The 27,857-nt window shown below is 37.4% G+C and overlaps 2 protein-coding genes across 16 annotated transcripts; one reads left to right on the forward strand and one right to left on the reverse strand.

Moving 5' to 3' along the window:
• The first annotated feature begins 259 nt into the window (after positions 1–259).
• On the forward strand, positions 260–6,286 carry LOC117329675 (cytochrome P450 2B4-like). Its single transcript, XM_033887743.1, has 5 exons — positions 260–1,196; positions 3,294–3,652; positions 4,725–4,878; positions 5,225–5,665; positions 5,906–6,286. The coding sequence occupies exons 1-5, from the start codon at positions 872–874 to the stop codon at positions 6,085–6,087; spliced, it is 1,461 nt and encodes a 486-aa protein (XP_033743634.1). The 5' UTR covers positions 260–871; the 3' UTR covers positions 6,088–6,286.
• An 83-nt stretch (positions 6,287–6,369) lies between these two features.
• LOC117329674 (SCO-spondin-like) lies at positions 6,370–27,106 on the reverse strand. 15 transcript variants are annotated; one of them, XM_033887727.1, is made up of 27 exons: positions 27,011–27,106; positions 26,046–26,133; positions 25,619–25,766; positions 25,125–25,294; positions 24,105–24,249; positions 20,648–20,817; positions 19,585–19,713; positions 18,766–18,939; positions 18,263–18,436; positions 17,379–17,552; positions 16,931–17,104; positions 16,494–16,667; positions 16,099–16,272; positions 15,569–15,742; positions 14,973–15,146; positions 14,394–14,567; positions 13,797–13,970; positions 13,212–13,385; positions 12,615–12,788; positions 12,038–12,211; positions 11,640–11,813; positions 10,299–10,472; positions 9,545–9,718; positions 9,183–9,356; positions 8,425–8,598; positions 7,786–7,950; positions 6,370–6,730 (listed from the first exon to the last, which is right to left on the reverse strand). In XM_033887727.1, exons 2-27 carry the CDS (start codon positions 26,128–26,130, stop codon positions 6,660–6,662), a joined length of 4,215 nt encoding a protein of 1,404 aa, XP_033743618.1. In that variant the 5' UTR covers positions 26,131–26,133; positions 27,011–27,106; the 3' UTR covers positions 6,370–6,659. The 15 variants fall into 15 exon arrangements, with proteins under 15 accessions (XP_033743618.1, XP_033743621.1, XP_033743622.1 ...); XM_033887730.1 differs by lacking the exon at positions 15,569–15,742; XM_033887731.1 differs by lacking the exon at positions 14,973–15,146.
• Between the last annotated feature and the right edge of the window lie 751 nt (positions 27,107–27,857).

The raw sequence follows: 27,857 nt of genomic DNA on the forward strand, positions 1-27,857 counted from the left end.
TATTAGCCCCTACTCCTAGTATAATAGTAGCTAAGAGCAGGGATTTTTTTTCTCTCTATTAATACTGACCAGAAGCAGACGCCTGTGGTCAGACACGCTTTAGACTGGTTTTGATTATGTCCGTCAAAATACTACGTCAAGTGGTCCGGACAGGTGACTACCTTGAGGACATATAGTTGATATATATATATATATACATGTATATATATACCGAGACATATTTGACTGGAATACAAATCACACGTGTGAGAAATCAAGGTATTTTATACATATGTAAACAAGACTTGAACAGCTGTTGATATCTCGTCCGGTCGAGCGCCCCGCGAGGTCTTTAACACCATCTATTATTCGTTTGTGTGTTAATGGTTTTTAATGAATTTGCTACACACATCGACGATTGAGGATAAATGGCATAGACATGGCGTGGGCTTGAATTGGACCGGTACGTGTATGTGCTGTCTGTTTACTTGTGGAGATCTACAGGAAAACGTGTACGTCTGTAGGTGTGTACAGTTTGTACTCGAGTGAAGCCGACACATATTGCTACATGTATGTACAATCGAACGATATACCTACAATTAATCATTATTGTATGTATATATAGATAAGTATACAGTTGTAGATCAAAACCGGATGCACAGGCATGATGTAGTAGGTCGTCAATAATCATATATGTCATTAATCATATCATAATTAATGACATAATTATCTCAATATTTGCTGTATAATTGCATGGATAGTGTGCTGAATGGATTTAAATTCGTTTGGAACGAATCGAGACGAACTCATAAAGTTGGGATCTGACATCGCTAGTGTTTACATCCTCACAGACACTGTACACACAAACTTGTAGAATTCCAAACGTTCGGCCATGTTTTATGCGTTGGCAGCGGTATGTTTAGTTTTACTTGTGATATATCTTTCCCGGAGAAGATTACATCACAAAAATCTTCCACCGGGTCCAACTCCACTGCCTCTTATTGGAAACCTTACTTGTATGAAGAGAAACAATGTGTTTTTGACGTTCAGGGAACTTCGAGCTAAATACGGCGATGTCTTTACATTGCATATCGGAAATACTGTTACCATTGTGTTCAACGGATACTCAACTTTGCGTGAGGCCTTCGTCCAGCACGGGGATAGCTTCTCTGACCGACCAGATATCTTCATATTCAAGGACATCTCAAAACATCACGGTATGGTAATGGGTAAATCGAATCTCGTTATTCCGAAAAAAAAGTCTTATTTCAGTTTCAAAATTCATTCATCCGAATATTTCATTCGGATTAAAGGAGTTTTGAATACGTTTAAATGTAATGTTATAATATGCTATCAAGAAATAACCTCTATTAAACATATAGCGTTTCTCTAAACTGACCACATGTACTGTTTACTATTTTAGAGACAACCAATTCAATTCAATTCAATTCAACTTTATTTCGTAAGTTGTACAACTGTACAAATGGATAACATAATATACATACATTTAAGGACAAAGGCACCCACTCTTAAATAATTCATCATTCATTCTACAAAATAGTACTTACTCTCTTCACATACATCTACAGTCAACAACAACAAATCTTACAACAATCTTAAAGAACAACAACAATTAATATATTATTAATCTAATAAGTTGAAAATGAATATATTTTAATTAAGATTTGATAACAAATCTTTCCTACGTTTATTTGCTAGTGATAGATATTTTCCAAAATTGTTAAGTTCTTTTGAATTTTCTACTTTGAGTAATTGAATAAGTTTAAACATAGTAGGGTTAAACTCACTCGATCTATCCCGAGAGTTTTAATCGATTTCGTAATGATTATTTGATTTTGATTCATTCCCTTGCTTAAATCGCCCTCCGGATCACAGAATGATCGTATTAACGAGGTTCTGACCCGTCAACTCTCTGTTGGTATATCACAGGGACTTGACACGAATTCTCAATTAACGGTCCATATACCGTACGTGTGTTAGCAATCCGTACCGAATCCCTGTGTGGTATATGTATAGACATGCTTTGAAATTATAATTTCATCTGAATTCTAAAACTAATCTTATCGTAAGCTATGATTGCTTATAGCAGTATTAAATGTATCAAAAGCCCAGAGGTAAATCATTTGACTACATAATTATGTGGTTTTCGTATCCGTATGGGATAGGAAACAGGTTTAGACTAGCCGGAGTTATGGCGTTAGAACCGTGATTCGTCGCTGTAGCTAAATCCATGACCAGTCACGATACCATGATGGCATCAGCTGATTTCCCAAGGGTAGTTTGGCATTTAGCTAAATACACATTGGAAACTGCAAACATGGAATTATAGATGTATTCAGGTATCTCATGTTTCTATAAATAAAATATCATTTCACCTGATATTTAATCATAAATGTTGTCAGCTATATCCTTTACTTGTGGGACTTTACGTGAAAACGTGCACGTCCGTATATGAGTGTATAGTTTGTACCCGAGTGAAGGTCATACATGACTAATATATACACGTACATGTACGTACAATCAAGTGATATACCTTCAATTAATCATTATTGTACATGTATATATACAGTGGTTGATTTCTTTTCTGGATTTCCCATTCGTCAAGTATAACTATGATGTACTTACAGGTATGTGAATAAATATACTAATACACATACATGTATACACTTGACCTTTCATATAGCACAAACTCTTGATAATTCTTTTTATAGTTACTGTCAAATCTTCAAACCAGTAAAGCATTTGGAGAGACAGTATAATTTCACCTGACAGACAGAAAACCGGAATGAACCGGATATACATCCGTCTTGGATTAAGTAGTTCTTTAAAGCTTTGATGTCAGAAGTAAATCAGGTTATCTCGATCTTAAGTTTAATTTTCAATTATCATTTTTGCTCATAAAATCGACAATTTTTAGTGATTATATGGTCCTTCTGACAGCGCCCTTTAAATATTGAAACATTTAAGAGGTTGTTGGTATTTAAAGTTCTCGTTTTAGATACATGGTAAAACTCCTACGCCTATACATTTGTACTTGCAAACTTTCATGCCTTTCAGTAATTACTTAAACAAAAACTATGCGGCAACTGGAAATACTAGGGCGTGGTTAAGAATCCTTACCAAAATGTCTGTACACATTTCTTAAACGTGCCAAATCGGCGGATTCCGGTACTTTTCGGAAGTAGATACGGAATCATTCGAGTTGTGACGAGTACGGTCGAAAGTCAACATACACGTCTATCATTACTTTGTTTTTTAAGTTGAATGTTGATGTTATTTTTCGTTTTATTTAGGCATTGCTGGAAGTTCCGGTGAATTATGGAAGGAACACCGAACGTTTGCATTGGCGACACTCCGAGAGTTCGGGTTCGGAAAGAGGAGTCTGGAATCGAAGATAATGGAGGAAATTGAAGCATATCTTCCTTGTCTTGAAGAGAAGAAGGGAGAACCGTTCAATATACACGCGCTTACCCAGACGAGCGTGTCCAATATAATTTGTTCGATTGTCTTCGGTCAGAGATTCGACTACAAAGACGAACGATTTACAAAACTCATGGAGATGTTTGATGCTAATTTCAAGCTGATGAACCCGATAATGAACTTCTTTCCGTTTCTTCAACATATTCCAGGCGACCCTTTTAAGGGAAAGCAGGTGAGTGGATCCCTAGGGAGCTTTACCCCTTATATTTCGTGTCCCTGATACACCGGCCCAACCCACACACACAATAAACTTGAAGAGCGTTGTATTTTGATAAACTTTAGATAAGCTGTGCTTGATTTTTTTTTTACCTTTTTTCTTCGTAAATATGTGTTTAGTCATTGAATCCAATATGGTACTTAAGCTTTTGAATGGGATTCCAGAGATGGATCCAGGGACCTTGTAAAGAGATGTAAACGACTTTTTACTCACACTTATTGTATCTCGTCGGGGCACAGAGAGGGATACATTACTAAAATCCATAAAGAAATTTAAATGGTATTTGAGATATTATGGCGAATTTTGTCTGTGCCGAACATCTAGTTCTTAGGATTCACCGCTGCAGATAATAGTAAAAGTTAACGGTTCAGTTGAGCGACCGTATAATTTAAGGTTTATCGAATAAGTAATCGACATCAAGGGTATGGTCTCTCAACCGAACCAAAATGTGTTCCAGATAACACGCCTGGTTGTATATTATCAAATGGCTACCCCTATTAGACCTATCAGTGTCACAAAAACTTTGCAGTTAATTTTCTACACTAGATTTCCTGTCGATATGAATAAAATATTTTCAGTGAAATTTTGAACAAATCTTAATGATGATAAACAAAATCTTAAATTGTTTTCTATTTCATATGAAATCCTGTCTTGCTAAAATAAAACAATGTTGAAGTATTAAATAGTTTTCCATTTCATATGAATTTCTGTCTTGCTAAAACAAAGCAATGTTAGACTCGTTGGATTCAATTTTCATTATTCGATCAGTATAATCTAACAATCATTTCCATTTCATAAATGAAAACAAAATATAGAAAAATATACCCGCTCGATCTTCTCAAATTAAAAACCCCACTTTCCCAGGTCCTCATTTCACATACAAACGTCACAATATTCTTGTCCTACATCGTGTACAAATACTTGTGACCTAGGGTTTAAATTAGCCAACTAACGGATTTGTAAACAATGTCATATTCAGGGTCGTTATGGCCGAGTTTAATGCTATGGTTTGGTTGTATTTCCACAGGTTTTGCGGAACGCTGAAGCGGTATATGCTTTTATCTGGGAACTTGTCCAGGAACACGACGGGAGTTTAGACGATACTTGTATCCGGGACTATGTAGACGCCTACCTCAAAGAGAAGAAAGAACGACAGGCCGATAAGTGTAATACATTCACAGGTACAAATCTCCAAAACTATTACATATATAGGTAAGATCACAGGGACCTGAAAATTTGTTACAGTCTACATGTATTTGGACAGATGTTTTTAATTAGAAAAATGACATCCAATCAGAATGGATTCACCTGGTAAATAGAATGTAGAAAGGCGTCCGATTGCACAGAGCAAAGAGGGGAACTTGCGCAAATTACACGAGTGTTTGTAATATCTTTACCATATAGAGGTCCACGTTTCATAGAAGACTGAGGATAGGTAGACAATCGTAATACTTTTCCTGACATCTAGCTGGCCATTTCCAATTGAAAAAAAAAAATCCTTTCATGTAGTATCGCGTTATTTTCCAGATGTCCAGATGCTGCGATCGATAGGAGACTTATTTTCCGCGGGAACAGAAACTACTACAACAGCCATTCGATGGGCTATTCTTTTCTTATTGTATCACCCAGACGTTAAGGAACGAATGGTAGAAGAAATACACGATGTCGTCGGTACCTCTCGGTTTCCGACTCTTAATGACAAGGAGAACATGCCATATTCTGAGGCAGTGATAACAGAGGTGATCCGAAAGGCGAATGTTGCTCCGTTGAGCGTTCCTCATAGCTGTAATACGGATGTAGAATTCAGAGGATATACTATTCCGAAAGGAGCCGTTCTATTGCTAAATATAGATTCGGTCTTATTTGACCCAGAGGAATTTCCCGATCCAGACAAATTTGATCCTACTCGATTTCTTAATAAAAATGAAAAATCCTGCAGACATGAGGTTTTTGCTGCATTTTCAATTGGTGAGTATAATATCAGGCTTAATTCGAGCGATCCATTTTAAGTTATTTCAAGCATTCCCGACGCTTTGCAGTAAATATGATATTTGTTGCCAGAGCAATATCTTTCAATGTATTTCGGTCTTTGTCAACTGTTTGCACCTTACGTGTACAAATATTGGTAATTATACTGATGTATGCTCTGATTAATTAGTGGCTGATTTTATGTTAATTCTGACAGGAATTCGTACGTTACATTTATAGGTCGCCGCGCATGCCTGGGGGAGACACTGGCGCGTATGGAGCTGTTTCTGTATCTGACCACGATCCTGCAGAGGTTTGACCTAGTGCCGGAACACGCTGACTGTTTGCCGTCACTAGAGGGCGTCCTGGGAGTCACTCATACACCTCGCCCGTACAACGTCCGCCTGGTGTCGCGTCAGTAACTTTTTGTCACGGAATCCCCAAAATGGTTAGAAGGAGAGTTCTACAGTTGTACCACTCTGTAGTTAACTATACTGACCAAACGTACCATTGTCTTCATAAAAATCATATAGGATTTGAAATCCATTTTTTCATGTATATGTTTTTATAACTTACTACAAATTGCATGTACAAATATCATAAAATGATCAGCTCCGGTAACAATATGTTTTACTCATATTTTCACATACATTTTTCACCAAAAGATATTAAATATCATTTTACAGAACGACAGACAAATTTGAACACATAACAAAAGTTCATTTATTAAATAAATCAATAATTATTATACAACGTGTTATTTGAAAACAAAAATGAGAAATAAAAAAATATTTTAAATGAAAAATTGCGAATACTAGTACATAATTTCCACTAAACACTGTTACATGTTTGTTCAGTAAACACTGTGTTTTATCAACTTCATCTATTCGTCCATTCCGTTGAATTAATATAACTCCTATGAGTCCGCTAATGAGACTAATAGTACATACTCCTCCATTGAGACATTTCAATACAGTACAATGATAGATCTCATTTACTGGATAACGACATTGAACAACCAGGCGATCACCAACCACTGGAAGGAGGCACACAACTTTGTCGAATCTGAAGCAGAACATGTACTGTATAAGCCAACGGTTTGCGAGTGATTTATTTTCGCGGTGTTCCGTGTCTTGACAATGCAAAAAAAAAAAAAAAAATCGCCGCGAAGATGTTACCAAAATTATTTATTCCGTGAAAATAAACTGATAGCACGCCGTCAACGTGTTGACACGAACTAAGATAATGAAGTCGCGAGAATTAATTCCCGCGAAACAAATTGGTTTACAATAACTTCAAAATGTAAGAGAACCAGACTAATGATTTTAACGTCTTAGTTACACTGTTTATTAAGCTATATCAAATTATATCCACACGAAGAAATTAACTTTAACTTTCTATATATGATATATAAATGTAATAAACTAATTTGAAGGCACTGGCATATGATATTGAATTTTCCTGTGACCCTCAGTGCAGTCTTTATTAAACGTATTACAGAAGATTTTAATCCGTTTTCATCAGAAATCGAAATTACCTCCAATACTCAGTTAGTGTCTGAACACTTAAAGTGCAATCGTTCTGGATTTACAAGAAATGTACGATGAAGAGAAAAACGTTTAAAATCTCCATCAATTCATGGAAAGAACAAACGATATCTGCGTTTTCTTCTATAAACACCATTACTTGTTTCAAGGACGTTGAACTCCGTAGTGACAATGTCATGTGAAAACTGATTAAATCACAGAAACTTATGTTTAGTTGTTTGACTTTACGATAAGATCTCATGTCGATGAAACAGTAAACATATATTCACAACACGAAATTCACTAAACAAAAACTTAGTAACTAACTAAAAACTGATTAATATCGATAGAATCAATGGGAGTCTGCAGCTAATCTCTCGTGTTTCTTTTAAACGTAATTTACTTAAACCTCGCACCTCATTTTCGTTCATAGCGGATTGTTTTCACGTCAAAATTTAACGTATTTCTTTTTCGTTTTATAGAAGTACTCAAATGAATGATGATTTGAGAAATACTGGAGAATATTAATTGAAATGTTGATAAAGAAAAACATTCATTAATAAAGGAGCAGAATAAATGACTTGGCAGACCTACCCGAGGAGAACAGATACTGGAAGTTAGGCATATACAGCAGGTTCCTGCCGATGCAGTTAATCTCGTCACTTCCATCCGGGCATTGCTTCACGCCGTCACATGACATGGCCATGCTGATGCACGTTCTTTTGTCCGTACACATCAGTCTATCTTTACCGCAAGCGCCTGCAAGAAAAATAGATTTGCTTTGAGAGGGAAAATGTGCCAAAGGAAACGCGTCGCTCATTCAAAAGGGATGTTTACATTTCCGACCAGGAAAAGAGCCAGTAAAAAAACAATGGGTGCTCAACAGGAAGTCACATTTGTGCGTATCCTACTGTTGGTTAACTGGCCAGTAACAGGTATATTTTATAATAACTGATCAATCTATATTCATGACCTTCGGTATAAAAAATATCATATCCGTAGTGAAAATATTAAAATCGTATACATGTATATTTAAATGAATTTAAAAGAGATCGACGCATCCTTCCATAACAGAGATTTGACACCAGTACAAGAAATTACCTGGTTAGCTATCATTCTCTATATAAACCAGACATTCGTGAAATATTCTTCATGTGTAATTTTGTTATTATACATGTATTTTCGAATTCACGTTTACCATTGGTCAGTTATATCTACTACACACGTGCTTACCCGGACATAAAACGTCAACTCCACACCAGGTTGTGTCTGTCTTGTTTCCGGGACATTCAATCCCTCCATGCTCTGGATACGGACTATCACAGACACGTGACCTCATCTTTTCACCACATTCGCACGTGACGGAGCACGATGACCACTGTGTCCATTCCCCCCACTGCCCATCAACTGTTGGCAAGAAAACACACCTTTATATACACTGGTGACATTACATCTTAATTAATAGATATTCTTTTCCGAGTTATTCAAAGAACAATTTACATCCGAATAATTTATAATTTCTACTTTACTCGAAAATGCTCTATATTTCATTACAAACGTATTTCCATAATGTAAAGGAAGCTTTTAAAACCGACCAAGCCCTCTCCACAAATATATATTACAAAGATTGTGATAGCGACACAGCATACTTATAATGATTATAAAGAAAGAAAACCAAAGAAGAGTGACAGGAAGAAGGACAGATCTAGAGACCTAAGATGAAGAAGAATGTTGCTACATTGGATTGATTCACTTTCAAAGTGGTTTACCCGGAAGTCTCACAGTCCAATAAAGGATTTGAAGCTTACCGGATATACTCATAGAACATCAAATGAAGGAAATATTGGTACGGATAATGTGAAATCTTTAGTACTACATACAATATTGTATTTTTATTCGTTATACCATATGAACGAATTACACATATTGCTTTGATTTCCTGTAAAATTTTAACTGAAAAAAAATCTATTTGAGTATTAAAAGAAAAGTACTTGGACAAAGGACTCCGGAAGTACATGGTTCCGAGCCGTACAGTTCCCCCGTACAAGTACGACCGTTGTGCGCAGGCGCCGGGTTGTTACACTGACGAGATCTCGTCCTGGTGCCATTCTCACACGAGACTGTGCAAGATGTCCAACCATTCCATTGTGACCACTGTCCGTCAACTTTACCAGAAAAAAAAAGAAAAAACGAATACATAGAGTGATTTAAATGAAGTTTTTCATGTAGAATATGTGTACATTTTTTTTTCTATATTATCCATTTTAATTTAACATGGATATGGTATTACAAAATCACTGTTTTGTAGATTTAATTAATCTTAGTTAAATGTAATTAGGCAAAATTAACATACCTGGACACATAAATCCGGCATAACATCCTTCCGAGTCAAGTTCATCTCCACGACATGGACGGCCATTGTGCGCAGGTGCCGGGTTGTTGCATTGACGAAATCTCGTTCTAGTACCATTCTCACACGAGACTGAACAAGCCGTCCAGTCGTGCCACAGTCCCCATTGCCCATCGACTATAAGATGTTATGATGAAATGTTTACTATATGCACACAATAGCTGATATCATTTATGTATATAAATTCCACAAGTGTGGACAATGGAAAATGTCAAATTCTCGAGGCAATTCGCCCCTTTATCAAGACACAAAGAATATGAATACAAAAGCATAATACATAAACAGTATTACAAATACAATAAAATACAGAAATAGTAATATGTATAGTTGTTGGAAAAAACAACCATGAACATGTCAGCCGAAGGCAGATGCTTGCGTGACATGTACAGAGCCATGTTCTATGATTGAACGCTATGCGACCAACGGCAAATAGATTTCTAAATGTCCCGCGCGTGAAGATGCCTAAGTGTTAACAGACGTTTCGTGCCAAAATGATTATAAATGGATACAGCGTAGCAATCCCCTAATAAATTGAAGAATTATATATACCGGTATATGCTACAAAATAGCTCATCAAGTGACAGAAGAGATTTTGATGCTCTACATACAGAAATGCACTACAATATGGAGGTACGCAATGAGGTACGCAATGAGGTACGCAAAGCCGACAGGAATTTTGTCTATAAATGATAACTACCAGGGCACATGATTCCCGGATTGCATCCTTCAGAGTCGTTATGGTCTCCAGGGCAATAACGACCTCCGTGCGCAGGCGCAGGATTGACGCATCCTCGGGATCTCGTTCTAGTGCCATTCTCACACGAGACTGAACACGATGACCAACTGTTCCATTCTGCCCACTCTCCGTCAACTAGGAACACCAAGAAGAAAAAAAATGAAGAAAATCAGAGTAAAACACATAATTATAATGTATGTAAAGACTTGTATCGTGGGTTTTCTCTTCTACATATAAGTAACATAATTATGGAATTCCGTAATATAATCTACTGTATTATTTTGTTTTACTTGGTACATTCTTGCATAACGTCCTTTCAACACAAAAAAATCATTTAAGAAATAAGTCCAAGAATGATGGCGCCACTAACAGACGCTTTTATAGTGTGGTCACACTGAAATGTCACACCTAGACACGGTACGGTGTCATCGTACTGTCACATTAAACTAACAATCCTAACTAGTTATTACTGTCCGTTTAAAAGTCGAATGTCAAGGACAAAACAGTTACATATTCTATAGACATAATTTTGTCTCGGCCAGGGGGACAGAACCCAAAGCCTTCATCACATTAGCGAGCAGTGTCAATGGAAACATTAGGAAGGCAAAATTATTTTTAAAGAAGTGAGAGATAAGATCCCGAATGAAGTAACCATTTACGAACCACGACATGTAATAATTGATCTTATGCATACACAGCCAAACTAGATAATCTAATATCAATACATGTATATTCTGATATCAAAAAAATAACCCCGTCACCTCAACTTCTATGGTTGTTTCCTTATCCAGTCGTATTAATAGATATGTCTTGATTCCCTGTAGAACATTCTAAGGATTCGAGAATTTCCTCAAAGCCAGAACGACCGTTATGCGAATGCTACTGAATGTAACATTGATATATCCTTCTTGTTCCATTCTTACACGGGACTGAGAATGCTTTCAAACTAGTTCAAAGTCCCTATTGTCCACCAATCTTTCGAGTCCGAGCAAAACTTACATCAATCAAATACTTATTTTAAGGACCAAAATTAGCCTTCCCTATACAAAAACAAATTAAGCATATCCGTCTTTCTATAAAGTTGACAAATAGTGTAACGGGAGAAAACATGAAGGAAGAAATTCAAAAGAAAAAAAAGCTAGGTGCTGATATAAGTAAACATGTACACAAAGATTTACGATATTAATGTATTGAATTAAAATGGAAAATCGCCTAAAATAATATTCTCTTACTATGTAAAGGTAACAATGATTTAATGTTTTTCTGTGGTATGTTTCAGTCTCTGAAATGTATAATATATACTTGGGCACTTGATTCCTGTAGTACATTCCTCCAAATCGATTACATCACCCTGACAGGAACGGCCCTCGTACGCAGGCGCAGGATTGTTGCATTGACGAGATCTCGTTCTAGTTCCACCCTCACACGAGACTGAGCAAGACGTCCAAGCGTTCCACGTTCCCCATTGTCCGTCAACTTCAAAATCAAACAGCGGTTAGTTAAAAAGGTATCGCTTTAATTCGCCAGATGATTGAATATGCTTCTCTGGATGCTCGCCTGCTGACTAAGGAGAACGGAAACTCAATCATAGCAATATGCAGCGATTTGAAAACATTGGGATACCATGAATAGTTTCCTTATATTTTTTGCTCAATTCGACCAAGGGGAGATAACAAAGACAAAGGAAACTGTGTATTTACTTGGGCACATAATTCCGGAAGTACATCCTTCAGAGTTGTGTTCATCTCCGAGACAAGTTCGACCGTTGTGCGCAGGCGCCGGGTCGTTGCATTGACGATATCTTGTTCTAGTTCCATTTTCACAAGAGACTGAGCAGGATGACCAATCGTTCCAAGATTCCCATTGTCCGTCAACTTTAAAAGTAAACATCTAGCAATCATAAGTAAACATATCGCTTTACTTAGTCTGATGATGGAAGTAGTAAATCCGGACATTTTGGAATCGCAGTTGACAGTCTTTATCATCATATGTTGTTGAGTGATCAGTGTTAGGAGATGGCTACATCAATGTTTATAACTAATGCCAAATCTTTTTTTTCCAATTTTGGTAAATAAAATATTTTAATGTCAAAGACGCTTGTTAGTGTAGGTTACATAAAGGAGAGCAGAAAGCAGACATCATAGAAAAATCAAGATATCAATACTCATAAAGTTGCCATAATTATTTTTCAATACGAAGAACAGAGTAAGGGAGTAATGCAGCAAAATTTTACATCCCAAGGAGAGACAATGAAGATAAAGGAGACTCTGTATTTACTTGGGCACATAATTCCGGAAGTGCATCCTTCAGAGTCGTGTTCATTTCCAGTGCAAGTTCGACCGTTGTACGCAGGGGCCGGGTTGTTGCATTGACGAGATCTCGTTCTAGTTCCATTTTCACAAGAGACTGAGCAGGATGACCAATCGTTCCAAGATTCCCATTGTCCATCAACTTTAAAAGTAAACACTTAACAATCACAAGTAAAAACATCGCTTTACTTCCTCTGATGATGGAAGAAGTAACCCGGGCATTTTGGAGTCGTAATTGACAGTTTTTGTCATCATATGTTGTTGAGTAATCGTTGTTAGGAGACGGCTTCGTAAATGTTCATAACGTCTGTCAAATCCTTTTTCCAAATTTGGTAAATAAAATATTTTAATGTCAAAGACGCTTGTTAGTAAAATTTACTTTAAGGAGAGCAGAGGGCATACATTATAGAAAAATGTAGATATTTGAAGATATCAAGACTCATACGGTTGCCATAACTAGTTTTCTAATACATTTGGTCAATACGAAGAACAGGACGAGGGAGTAATGGAGCAATTTTTTTACATCCCAAGGGGAGACAACAAGGATAAAGGAAACTGTATATACTTGGGCACATGATTCCGGAAGTACATCCTTCAGAGTCGTGTTCATCTCCGGGACAAGTTCGACCGTTGTGCGCAGGCGCCGGGTCGTTGCATTGACGATATCTTGTTCTAGTTCCATTTTCACAAGAGACTGAGCAGGATGACCAATCGTTCCAAGATTCCCATTGTCCGTCAACTTTAAAAGTAAACATCTAGCAATCATAAGTAAACATATCGCTTTACTTAGTCTGATGATGGAAGTAGTAAATCCGGACATTTTGGAATCGCAGTTGACAGTCTTTCTCATCATATGTTGTTGATGTTGAGTGATCAGTGTTAGGAGATGGCTACATCAATGTTTAAAACTAATGCCAAATCTTTTTTTTTTCCAATTTTGGTAAATAAAATATTTTAATGTCAAAGACGCTTGTTAGTATAGGTTACATAAAGGAGAACAGAAAGCATACATCATAGAAAAATCAAGATATCAATACTCATAAAGTTGCCATAATTATTTTTCAATACGAAGAACAGAGTAAGGGAGTAATGCAGCAAAATTTTACATCCCAAGGAGAGACAATGAAGATAAAGGAGACTCTGTATTTACTTGGGCACATAATTCCGGAAGTGCATCCTTCAGAGTCGTGTTCATTTCCAGTGCAAGTTCGACCGTTGTACGCAGGGGCCGGGTTGTTGCATTGACGAGATCTCGTTCTAGTTCCATTTTCACAAGAGACTGAGCAGGATGACCAATCGTTCCAAGATTCCCATTGTCCATCAACTTTAAAAGTAAACACTTAACAATCACAAGTAAAAACATCGCTTTACTTCCTCTGATGATGGAAGAAGTAACCCGGGCATTTTGGAGTCGTAATTGACAGTTTTTGTCATCATATGTTGTTGAGTAATCGTTGTTAGGAGACGGCTTCGTAAATGTTCATAACGTCTGTCAAATCCTTTTTCCAAATTTGGTAAATAAAATATTTTAATGTCAAAGACGCTTGTTAGTAAAATTTACTTTAAGGAGAGCAGAGGGCATACATTATAGAAAAATGTAGATATTTGAAGATATCAAGACTCATACGGTTGCCATAACTAGTTTTCTAATACATTTGGTCAATACGAAGAACAGGACGAGGGAGTAATGGAGCAATTTTTTTACATCCCAAGGGGAGACAACAAGGATAAAGGAAACTGTATATACTTGGGCACATGATTCCGGAAGTACATCCTTCAGAGTCGTGTTCATCTCCGGGACAAGTTCGACCGTTGTGCGCAGGCGCCGGGTCGTTGCATTGACGATATCTTGTTCTAGTTCCATTTTCACAAGAGACTGAGCAGGATGACCAATCGTTCCAAGATTCCCATTGTCCGTCAACTTTAAAAGTAAACATCTAGCAATCATAAGTAAACATATCGCTTTACTTAGTCTGATGATGGAAGTAGTAAATCCGGACATTTTGGAATCGCAGTTGACAGTCTTTCTCATCATATGTTGTTGAGTGATCAGTGTTAGGAGATGGCTACATCAATGTTTAAAACTAATGCCAAATCTTTTTTTTTTCCAATTTTGGTAAATAAAATATTTTAATGTCAAAGACGCTTGTTAGTATAGGTTACATAAAGGAGAACAGAAAGCATACATCATAGAAAAATCAAGATATCAATACTCATAAAGTTGCCATAATTATTTTTCAATACGAAGAACAGAGTAAGGGAGTAATGCAGCAAAATTTTACATCCCAAGGAGAGACAATGAAGATAAAGGAGACTCTGTATTTACTTGGGCACATAATTCCGGAAGTGCATCCTTCAGAGTCGTGTTCATTTCCAGTGCAAGTTCGACCGTTGTACGCAGGGGCCGGGTTGTTGCATTGACGAGATCTCGTTCTAGTTCCATTTTCACAAGAGACTGAGCAGGATGACCAATCGTTCCAAGATTCCCATTGTCCATCAACTTTAAAAGTAAACACTTAACAATCACAAGTAAAAACATCGCTTTACTTCCTCTGATGATGGAAGAAGTAACCCGGGCATTTTGGAGTCGTAATTGACAGTTTTTGTCATCATATGTTGTTGAGTAATCGTTGTTAGGAGACGGCTTCGTAAATGTTCATAACGTCTGTCAAATCCTTTTTCCAAATTTGGTAAATAAAATATTTTAATGTCAAAGACGCTTGTTAGTAAAATTTACTTTAAGGAGAGCAGAGGGCATACATTATAGAAAAATGTAGATATTTGAAGATATCAAGACTCATACGGTTGCCATAACTAGTTTTCTAATACATTTGGTCAATACGAAGAACAGGACGAGGGAGTAATGGAGCAATTTTTTACATCCCAAGGGGAGACAACAAGGATAAAGGAAACTGTATATACTTGGGCACATGATTCCGGAAGTACATCCTTCAGAGTCGTGTTCATCTCCGGGACAAGTTCGACCGTTGTGCGCAGGCGCCGGGTCGTTGCATTGACGATATCTTGTTCTAGTTCCATTTTCACAAGAGACTGAGCAGGATGACCAATCGTTCCAAGATTCCCATTGTCCGTCAACTTTAAAAGTAAACATCTAGCAATCATAAGTAAACATATCGCTTTACTTAGTCTGATGATGGAAGTAGTAAATCCGGACATTTTGGAATCGCAGTTGACAGTCTTTCTCATCATATGTTGTTGAGTGATCAGTGTTAGGAGATGGCTACATCAATGTTTAAAACTAATGCCAAATCTTTTTTTTCCAATTTTGGTAAATAAAATATTTTAATGTCAAAGACGCTTGTTAGTATAAGTTACTTTAAGGAGAACAGTGGGCATACATTATAGAAAAATGTAGATATTTGAGTAGTAATCGGAAGCAATTTTTTTACATCCCAAGGGGAGACAACAAGGATAAAGGAAACTGTATATACTTGGGCACATGATTCCGGAAGTACATCCTTCAGAGTCGTGATCATCTCCGGGACAAAAACGACCGTTGTGCGCAGGCGCCGGGTCGTTGCATTGACGAGATCTCGTTCTAGTTCCATTTTCACAAGAGACTGAGCAGGATGACCAATCGTTCCAAGATTCCCATTGTCCATGAACTTCAAAATCAAACAGCGGTTAGTTAAAAAGGTATCGCTTTAATTCGTCAGATGATTGAACATGCTTCTCTGGATGCTCGCCTGCTGACTAAGGAGAACGGAAATTCATTCATAGCAATATGCAGCGATTTGAAAACATAGCGATACCATGAATAGTTTCCTTGTACTCTAGGTCAATTCGACCAAGGGGAGACAACAAAGACAAAGGAAACTGTATTTACTTGGGCACATAATTCCGGAAGTACATCCTTCAGAGTTGTGTTCTTCTCCGGTACAAAAACGACCGTTGTGCGCAGGCGCCGGGTCGTTGCATTGACGATATCTCGTTCTAGTTCCATTTTCACAAGAGACTGAGCAGGATGACCAATCGTTCCAAGATTCCCATTGTCCATCAACTTCAAAAGCAAACAGCGGTAAGTTAAAATGTATCGTTTTAATTCGTCAGACGATTGAAACTGTTTCTCTGGATGTTCGCCTGCTGATATAAAGACGCCTGTTTTTATACGTTACTAAGAAGTACGAGAGCACCATCATAGAAAAATGCAGAGATTTGAAGGCATAATGTATGCCATGAATAGCATCCCAATTTGTATGGTCAATTCCAAGAACAGAACGAGAATGCAACGAACAAGAAATAAGGTATATAAAACTTTTATACTTGGACACATAATGTCCGAAGTACAGCCTTCGATGACGGACTGGTCTCCAAGACAAGAACGACCATTGTGGGCAGGCGCAGGATTGTCACATTGACGAGATCTTGTTCTAGTTCCATTTTCGCACGAAACTGAGCATGATGTCCAACTGTTCCAAAATCCCCATTCCCCGTCAACTGTGAATCAAAGATATGCCAATTGTGAATCTTGGAAATAGTTCTGAAGATTTCAGGCATACGAAGTTGATTGTATTCATGCGCAACTTTCACTTTTGATATATTTACCAACACTGCCCTGCTGCTTACACAACGGGAATTCCTCCCGTTAAGTTACAACATAACATGAAAGAGTTTCTAAAGCATCTGCATCTTTGTATTTCGTGTAAAACAAAGGAACAATGGGTGTTGTAGGAAAAGAACAACTGACAAGAAGTTACAAAAAAATATATACTTGGGCACATGGTTCCAGAAGTACAGCCTTCAGAACCGTGTTCATCTCCAGGGCAAGGACGACCGTTGTGCGCAGGCGCAGGATTGTTACATTGACGAGATCTCGTCCTAGTTCCATTTTCACAGGAGACTGAGCAGGACGTCCAACCGTTCCACTGCCCCCATTGTCCATCAACTTGACGATTAAGCAAAGAAGAGATGGTGGATTTGATAAAGTAACAAGACTATATGACAATCAATGGTAAGGAGTAGGTGTATGAAAGTTCATTTAGTCATTACCGAAACCGGTAGAGCGATGACTTAGGACTGGCCCATTCGCATGAGACTAACCCTATAGTATCTCGCCGTGAGTGGATACTAACCTAAATACCGATGAGGATGCCATTAAGAGTTTCAGGATCTGTTCAGTATTTTCAAGGGATATAACGAGGAAAAAATCAGAAAGAACGTGTATATTTGGGCACATGATTCCAGAAAACACACAAATCCGAGTCGTGTTCATCACCGGGACAAGAACGGCCGTTGTGCGCAGGCGTCAGATTGTTACATTTGCACACGAGACCGAGCGCAGTGACCAACAGTTCCAAGATCACCAATGTCAATCAACTTGAAGATTGTTATGGTAGCAATTGTCAGTTGAGTTGTCAGGTGATTGTATCTGGTTGTTCTTTGCCGGGTGAGGTATTGGTAGAATACATTATATATGTAATAAATTAAAATAGTAGCTCAGATTATTGAGAGAATGCCTTGTGATTGTACATGTTTTAAATCGAAGACAAAATGTTATAACTTCAATACCTGTGAGCATGTCATGCCGGATTTTCAGATATGTTTGAATGAATGAGGAAGGAGAAAGAGGAAACAATTAGAAAAGAAAGTATATACTTGGGCACATGATTCCGGAAGTGCAGTCTTCTGAGTCGATTTCATCTCCAGGACAAGAACGACCGCTGTGCGCAGGCGCAGGATTGTTACACAGACGAGATCTTGTTCTAGTTCCAGATTCACACGAGACTGAGCAGGACGTCCAAGAGTTCCAGGTTCCCCATTGCCCATCAACTTTGAGAGTGTAAAGAAAAAATTGTATTATCAAGATTTAACCAGGTAGTAAAGTGGAGAATAAGCGACAGCATCCGAAAAGAAACGGATTTACCTTTTCATTTCTTTGAAAAAATTGTATAGAGAGATATGTTGAATGATGAAATACGTCCAGCCGTCAGGAATACATGAAAAGAATGGAGATAATGGATGGAAGCTATTCGATATCTGGTGCGACTGATAAAATAAACGTTCAAACCTCAAAATATAAATCATTGTCTGGGGTGGGATAATGTCATTTACCCTATCGTTCTAAATATCTATATACATAACAGAAATAAACTATATACTTGGACACATGATTCCGGATGTACAACTTTCTGAGTCTTGGTCATTTCCGGGACAAGAACGACCGTTGTGCGCAGGCGCAGGATTACTACATTGACGAGATCTCGTTCTTGTTCCACTGCCACACGAGACTGAGCAAGAAGTCCAGCTATTCCATGTTCCCCATTGTCCATCAACTACAAGATTCAATAGTGATGAATTATTATATCAAATTAGTTTTTAGCTGACGGTTGTATAACCTCAAATGTACGGCTGCAATTACCATACGAACTTTGAACGGCTAGGGTTGTAGGAGACGGTATTCACAGACCTCATTCAATGGTGGCATACCACTAACTACCGGATCTTCTATATGGAGCAAAACATCCCGGTTTGGATTCACCAGAAAATGAGACAAAATGAACCTGGATTACAACGATACAAAGACATTAACTCAGGGATCACGAAAGGAGTCTCGTCAAAGGAGAAAGAGTACACCAGAGTTCCGAGGGGTGTCTTGGCACCACCACTGAATGCTCTTTATCATTCCAAAAAAATACCGATCTTTTCTCTTTTTCCCCCCCTTTTTACCTATCAGACACAACATTGAATGGACACAACAAGGGACCATATATGTGAACAACAACAACAACAACATGGTCTTCCACTCTAACAGGAAATTGGAGTTTTGAAGACGTCCCTCCTGACATACAACTGATAGTAACGAGAGAACCTTGTGCTGATATTTATATTGAATTCATATCTAAATACGCTATCATATGTGTGTCCTTTTTTAACCCTTCAAACAAAAGGTCATTACTTTGACGCGATGTGATACCTACCCGGGCATGTGGTAGGCACGCAAGGTTTAGTTTCAGATCTCGGAGTACACCCAAATCCGTTGCATGTGATTGATCTCGTTAGTGTTCCTTCCCCACATGTGACACTACAAGGCGTTGTTGTCCATGTATCTGTGGCATAAAAGATAAGATTTAACACAAGATGTCTATCAGGTTAATGTAAACACATATCAACATTGGACGGTTGCCATGGTTTTAATGAAAGTCGTTCATAAACAAGCAAGCAATACCGACATCCAATTAAAATTGAAGTTCTGACTCAAAATCGATAAAAAGAAGGCTAAATTTGAATGAAATATAGATTGGCAAGGAGACACTTTAAAACAATTACACGAATATAAAGACCAGGTGTTCCGGAGGATTAGGCGTCTTCTGCTTCTACTTGGTAACAGAAGACTCAAGTTTGTAACAGATGACTCTCCTTTGGTAACAGATGACTCAAGTTGGTAAAAGAAGACTCAAGTTTGTAATAAATGATGACTCAAGTTGGTAATACATGACTCGCCTTAGTAATAGACTACTCACCTTGGCAACAAAAGACTCAAGTTGGTAACAGAAGACTCAATATGGTAACAAAAGACTCAAGTTTGTAACAGATGACTCACTTGGTAACAGATGACTCACTTGGTAACAGATGACTCACTTGGTGACAGATAACTCACTTGGTAACAGATGACTCACATCAGTAATACATGACTCACCTTGGAACAGAAGACTCAAGTTGGTAACATGACTAACCTTGGTAATAGATTACTCACCTTGGAACAAAAGACTCAAGTTAGTAACATGACTAACCTTGGTAACAGATTACTCACCTAAATAAAGATGATTTAGGTAACAAATGGCTAACCCTGGTATGTGAAGACTCAGTTTGATAACATATGAATCACCTTGGTTACAAGTGACTGTCTTTGGTAACACACGACTCACCTTGGTAAAGATGACTCACTTTGGTAACACATCACTGACCTTGGGAATATATGACTCACTTTCATACGAGATGACTCATTTTCATAACAGAAGACCTTGGTAACACATGCTTCACCTTGGAAACAGAAGACCCCTGCGTCCTCGTTGTGGTTACAGTTGTGGATGCTCCATCTGAGACCGCATTGGTCTAGCCGAGTGGCACTCTCACTACAAGCGAGGTCGTCAAGCCAGATATTCCCTTGACCTGCACCAAATTTAGCACTCCCGTGTGCTACACCGCCAGAGCTGATAAACAAGGATAAACATATTCATTTGTGGATTTTATCAAACAGAAATTAGACTTATAAATTATTTGAATAAAATAAGCAATCCCTTTTAATTTTTTAAGACTTTTTACTTATTATTATTACTATTGCTGTTTTTTTATGTGATATCGCTTCTTAGAATTTGGAAAAAGTGATAAAGAGGTATGGCGCATATTGACCTGTTTCGACCTAACTGTGACCGTTTTCAAAATAAAAAAATAAATGTTTAAAACTGAGTTTTTGAATACAAACCTTAAATCTATAACATAAATATTCTTATTTGTGAAAAATGTGTTTGTTCATTACAATGGGTATTTTATTAAATGACCGTAAAGTTGCATCATCGGACTATTTGCAACTTTCGAGAGGGGTTTTCCCGCATTCATATCATTTTTTGACATAGAGCGCATCGGAAGACCAACTTTTACAATGTCCTATTTTATTCTATGTACCAAAAGACAACTAAAATCCTTTTTTAAAAAGTGGTCCTCCGATGCGCTGGTACCGAAAAATTGAAAAAACGTAGTTGATAAAATATTTTAATTCAGCATTAACTAGACTGACTACATCTGATAACATAAACATCTCATTGCCAGATGTCCGCATAACTCATATGGTAGAACCATCGCTTTGCAACCCAAAAGTTTGGAGTTCGCATCACCAAAATGTATCTTTTTCATATTTTGTTATGTTTCTAAATACCATTTATTTTTTCTTTATCGTGTTTTAAAGATATTTGCAACATTAAATGCATACCTATTATAAAATAGTTAGTATAAAGATGAAAATGTTGAGATAGAAAATTTTCACTTGGATACAAAAAAAAGTAAAATCATAACCGATTTATCCCGTATCATACAAAGTATAATGTAAATGAACTGCAGCGTCGACAACAGGCATATATGGACGTGTAGTGTAAAATTCATATTAAACATGTCACCTGTTCCCGAAGTACAGTGCGCCAATGGACCATGACGATCTATTTTGGTAGTGTGGGAATCACTGTGGTCACGTGATATTTTACCTGTATTTTTAGCCCAGGCTATCGCTGTACGTAGCCTAGGTCAGGACAAGCGGAAAACGACGATACCTATTTAACATTGTCACAAAACTTGTTAAATACCAACAAGATTTCTCCAATACCTGCACGCTGACTATGAATTACTGGTATGAAAATAGCATATCGTGATGGGGGGGTCTAGAATTACTTTGTCATAGCGGAGATGGTTCCAAGTTAAGGGTCATCTATATAGCAGAATAATGTTGAATTTCAAACACGAATAAATACCTAAAGATTTGCACAAAAAATGTCATGTAATATACCAAAATGTTTGTTTGGACATGTAGCTTCTTACAATCACCAATAAATTGCTATAGATGCTACCAGTTTCTTCTATAGAGTAACTTTGTGGTAAGATGTAGCATGGAATAATTCTAAGTCACGCAAATGACCAAACCTGAAAAATAGCCAAGCTGTTATGTTCACAAGTGTCTATAGCCCAGGGTAGGAGCATTTGTTTGACCGGATTTTACTGTATGTACGTATAAACACTTATTTTGTTTTGACCTTGGAATGCAAATGGCGGCTGTGAATAAGTTTACACAAATATGGCTTAAAGGGGGGCATTTCAGTTAATAACAATACTCCTATATCATACATTTAAGACATCTCATCATAGTAAGAAGAACATTTTAAAGTCAATTTGTTAAACTGGTGAGTTTGCAGCCTTTTTCAGAAATAGGCATATTTTACCTCAAACTCAACGGTTGAACATTTTTTCATAAAAGTAGTCTTCTTGCCACTTCAAGAATACTTTATATTGTCTAATAAGAGCATTTTTGATGTTTTAAATACCTCCTTATATGCCGTATTTGTGTGATATCATTCACGACCGCCATTTGCAATTCAAGGTCAAAATAAAAACAGCGTTTATACATATAATAACGTCAAAGCTGGTCAAACCAATGCTCCTATTTTGTGCTTTAGACACTTGCGAGCAAAACGACATGGCAAGTTTGTGTAATATATGGGATACAAATGAGTTAATTATGTCCCCCTGAAACATGCATTTTTCTTACGTTTTGTTGAAATTTACAAACAGATTAACAAATTACATGTCAATAGCAAGTCCCACGGTTTGCCATGATACATACTAAAAGTTCATCATGTTACTTCTGTGACATTGCACCATAATAGAGATTTATAGGCCTGTAAAATATCAATGTTTTGACTGGATTTGCTGTTTAGATGCCCCTTAAAACAATATTATGAGAAGCACAATCGACCAATAACGTAGATAGTTTGTGAACAGAATCTGGTATGGGCACGTGACAAGAAATTCGTGTTTATCCAGTAACAAGACAATGGGAACATATATACTTAAGTTTGGTTTGGTTTATTTTGTTTAATGTCCTATTAACAGCTAAGGTCATTTAAGGACGGCCTCCCAAGCGTGCGACATGCATGCGTGTGGTGAGTGCGTATGTGTGTTTTGGGAGGTTGCGGTATGTTCGTGTTAAGTCTTCTTGTGATAGGCCGGAACTTTTGCCGATTTATAATGCGAACTCACTGAAGTATACTGCCGAAGACACCCAGCAGGACACCCCACCCGGTCACATTATACTGACAACGGGCGAACCAGTCGTCCAACTCCCAATTTGCTGAACGCTAAGCAGGAGTAGAAACTACCATTTTTAAACACTCTGGTATGTCTCGGCCAGGGCACAGAACCCAAAGCCTTCCTCACAGGGGCGAACGCTCAACTAAAGGCCAAAAGTGAGGCATTGTCAAGGGAGACATTAGGAAGAAGAAAGTTGTTCAGAAAGAAGAGAAAAGATAAGATCCCAAATTTAGTCGCCTCTTACGATCATGCAATAGGGGGCAGCAGGTACAATTCTTACGCCCTACCTGCAGGGCAGATATACTTAAGTATGAATCTTATTTTCGTAATAAAATTGATCAAATGGAAATATCACTGCTCAACCTTCACCTATATTGTTTTCCAGTGACATATATTGTTGGTACGCCGTTAATTCTGGAAATCCTCATATTTGGAAATGATGTACATTTGTATCTTTGATATATAATACATATATTTATCATGTATGAAAAAATAAATTAACTGAACCAAAACAAAAAGAAACAAAATACAAAAAAAAAAAACAAAAAAAAAACAACAAACAACAACAACAACAAAGAAAAAACAAAACAACCCCACAACAAACAAACAAAAATGTTTTGGTGTGTGCGTGGGTGTCTGTACTTACATATATCCCAGCATTTTACAGATGACGTCAGCGTCATTGTTGTCAAAATGATCGTCACATATTGTTCCAAAAGCCCCGTTATGATACACCTCGACTCGGCCAGAGTGTTGTGTAAATGGACTACCTGTCAATATGACACTACCATCTACAATGATAAAAATCAAACATAATATTCTGGAATTATCAATTATTCTTTTTGGCAGAGCTGGGTATTTGAACAATGTACTAGCCGAGTACTGGCCTAATTTTAGTCGTTTTGAGGATGTGATTTAACCCGGATGTAACCAAGATTTGTGTGACTGTTGTGAAACTGTTGATTCAACTTGATCACGGGTAGCTTAACTAAGTATTATTTGTAAGAATCTTGAAGTGCTGTAAGGTGTTAACGGAAGTGCTATGGAGGGCATTACAATGTATTCTGTGAGTTACATGTATTGCGGACGTATTTGTATTCATTTGGTTTCAACTTAGAATGCAGCGGTGGTATTGATAATAATCAAATCAGAGAAACATGCAGGCCTCAGACCACAATTATACTTCCGGGTCGTTGTACATGAATGTAGTGCAAAAGTAAATTTGATATGTTACTAAATATTTTTCCTGACTTAGCTATTGCAGATATGTGCATAATTTTAACATATATTTGTAGTGCAATATCTATTCTAGTGAGAGAATTTTGTTTTGACACCATTTCCGTGTTTGTTTGTGTGCAGGGACACAAGGAGGCCGGAGTAGTGATATTTCGTAATTTTCCGGATTTTCCCATAATATGGAGGGGTGGTAACATTTAAACAGAAATATCTTTCTTAAATGCAGATCATGAGGTACTTTCCAGCTCAATGTAGATTCAGCTTGAATAGCTATAAATAGTCATATTAAAACTAGATTTTTTACAAAATTTTGAAATATTTAAATTTTCATTTTACATTGGTATAACATAGAGGGAAATTAATTGTGGTCTGAGGCCATATAGTACACTACCATACTTACCTCGGACACAGTGGTACGGAAGAGACTTACCTAGTACGCACCAGACTCCCGCGTCCTCTCCATGGTTACAATTATGAGAACCCCAGCCGGAGTGTGTACATTGGCCCAAATCGTGCGTCACGCTGCTACATCTGACGTCATCAAGCCATATGCGACCGCTTCCTCTTCCGAACTTGGCACTTCCATAAGCTTTGCCGTCACTTGTGAAATGTCAGAAACCATGATATCAAAATAACTGGAAGAGCTAACATTTATTATATTGTGGAAAACAGACAACATTAAAATACAACAACGTTCATTCACCACCATCTTTGATTTCCAGAACCGGACGACCCATGGAACGACATAGGTCTTAATGGCGGTGGAAATGTCTTTTCGATCGAACTTCTATCCTAGGTCAAAATTATGGTTCGAAAAAAGGACTTTAAATGCCACATAAGTTGAATGATGCTTAATACTTGTGCGCGGTTAATTTACAAACAATTAGATTCTAGCATAAATATTTAAAATAGATGTAAATGTACCTCCATCCTATTGATCGACAAACCGTCTTGGCGTCGACATCGTCCCACGAATCATCACACACTGTTCCCCACACTCCCGAGTAGAACACCTCCACGCGGCCGGCTGCGGGTAGGTCACTCCCGACCAAGCGAACCAGTACGCCAATCACTGTTAGTAACGGAGAGGACATCTTAAAATTTGCTTGGATTGACATATACATTATCCATGCAGATTTTCTTTTCAATAAAAGTAAATCTAATTTTAAATCCATTTTTACTTATAAGTTCAAAAACTCTTTCACGTGTATGTTTATTTTAGTCATCTCTTTTAGAGAGGACGTTTTTGATAACATTGAAGTATCGTTGAGTCACAGGTGGTGATCACATTTAATAATCATCAAAGTAAACCGGTTTAAAAAGGATCAAAATCTGGACTGGTCAAGCTTACCGGTCGATGAACAGACGAGCAGGAGGGATACGATGGTCAAAACGGTGGTCAGTCGAACACGGCTATATAACAATGATATGGTCATCCTCTAGCGACGAAAAATGATACAGAAACACAGTTTACATTTAATTGTAAAATTTACAACCATTGCCAAACAAGCAATATCAATTTATATTAATCATGCTTGTTGGCCCGGATGGAAGCTCGCGAGGGGTCTAACTTGTGGGAGGAAACCGGAATACCCAGGAAAAACCAACGTGGTCGTTCAAGTAACCCCATACCTTTTCACATCATATCGGGGAATCGCCAAGGTGAAAGTGTGTAACCGCCCGACCACCCAAACAGAAACATAATATCGTCATGCATGACACCCAATGCATACAAAAAGTATCAAGACCATTCATAACAATTTTTCTTATTTTCTAATTTATTAAAAAAAAACCACAACAATTTAAGACATTATTTTCAATATACATTTTTATCTAAATAAGAAAATTAGTTAAAGTGAAATTTAGAATATATATTGAAAACAAATATTACGAAAGATATAAGAGACATCCGAGATATTTTGATTTTGAGTTTTAAGAATACAAATTGATTGATAATTGATATTGGTTTTGGGACAGAAACTTTTCCGTATAGTAAGTTGTGATGTCGACAACACAGCTGGTTATCCGACCTGGCGCCACCTAACGGTGAAAAAAGTATTACCAACACACCAACTTCACACTGCCGATCCCTATGAAGCATTTTTGTACATGACTTAAGTAAATTTAATCTCACTTTCAAACAGCTGAGGTATCAAAGTTCAAAATTAACACAAAAGAGGTATTCATTTCCTTTATTGACTAAAACAAAAAAACTACAAATAAACCCTGCCCCCTCCTAAAAAACCTGTGCCCCTCCTCCCAAAAGGACAAAGTATATATATTGCGATTAAGAAACTGTAAAACGTGTACACATACCTGCACGTGCGATGATCGGGATACAGACACGAGCTTGTGGGATGTGTATTTGCTTTTTAACCCGGACCCACTCTGGCCCTATAGTATTGTAAGGAGTGTCGTTCTTAAAGAACTTCCGTTAGACGATGGGCAGACTTGACACTAAGACCAACACACTTTTAAACCACTATCTACGCTCAAGTCCTTTACAAAGTTTGAGGAGGAAAACCAAGTCCCGAATTGTGATTACTATCTATGCACAATGTATTTCCGTGTATTCCGGACCCACATTACGAGAATAATACATGTGATATATATATATATACGTAATCCGCCCCTTTATTACGACACAGAGAATACAAATACAATCACATGATACATAAACCGTTCATATATTTATCAAAGAAGTAATATGAACAGTATAATCCAGATAACACTGGATCCTCACATAAATGTATGGAGGATACGAATTACTTGTAATGATTATATGGGGCAAAGAAGTAATTCAAACAGTGTGAACAATGAGGCTTGTTAAATTTTCGAGGCAATCCGCCCCTTTATCAAAACACAAAAAATACAAATACAATCACATATTATATGTAAGAAGTACTGGAAATACAATAAAATACAATACGAATGATGTTTTAGTAACTGGACAAACCACAATGAACCCTTCGGCAAACGTGGGCTGAAGGCGGATACTACCGTTCATATATTTATATATACATTTTGATTCATTATGTGACACTTTCATCAATCGTGATTATTTTCTGTACAGGTGAACACTGTGAAATTGATATCAGAAAATTGTCATCAGTAACGATATTTAACGTGTTGCAGTATGATATGTTGCGAGTTACAGATGATT

Source organism: Pecten maximus, chromosome 6, assembly GCF_902652985.1.
Source record: "Pecten maximus chromosome 6, xPecMax1.1, whole genome shotgun sequence".
NCBI lineage: Eukaryota > Metazoa > Mollusca > Bivalvia > Pectinida > Pectinidae > Pecten > Pecten maximus.

Coding starts and splice junctions, on each gene's coding strand:
- LOC117329674 (XM_033887727.1), bottom strand. CDS start 26,130: ATGACCATATCATTGTTATATAGCCGTGTTCGACTGACCACCGTTTTG. Junction 17,553..18,262: donor TTCCGGAATCATGTGCCCAA/GTATATACTTTC, acceptor TTAATCGTCAAG/TTGATGGACAATGGGGGCAG. Junction 13,386..13,796: donor TTCCGGAATTATGTGCCCAA/GTAAATACAGAG, acceptor TTACTTTTAAAG/TTGACGGACAATGGGAATCT.
- LOC117329675 (XM_033887743.1), top strand. CDS start 872: ATGTTTTATGCGTTGGCAGCGGTATGTTTAGTTTTACTTGTGATATAT. Junction 3,653..4,724: donor ACCCTTTTAAGGGAAAGCAG/GTGAGTGGATCC, acceptor GTATTTCCACAG/GTTTTGCGGAACGCTGAAGC. Junction 4,879..5,224: donor TAAGTGTAATACATTCACAG/GTACAAATCTCC, acceptor GTTATTTTCCAG/ATGTCCAGATGCTGCGATCG.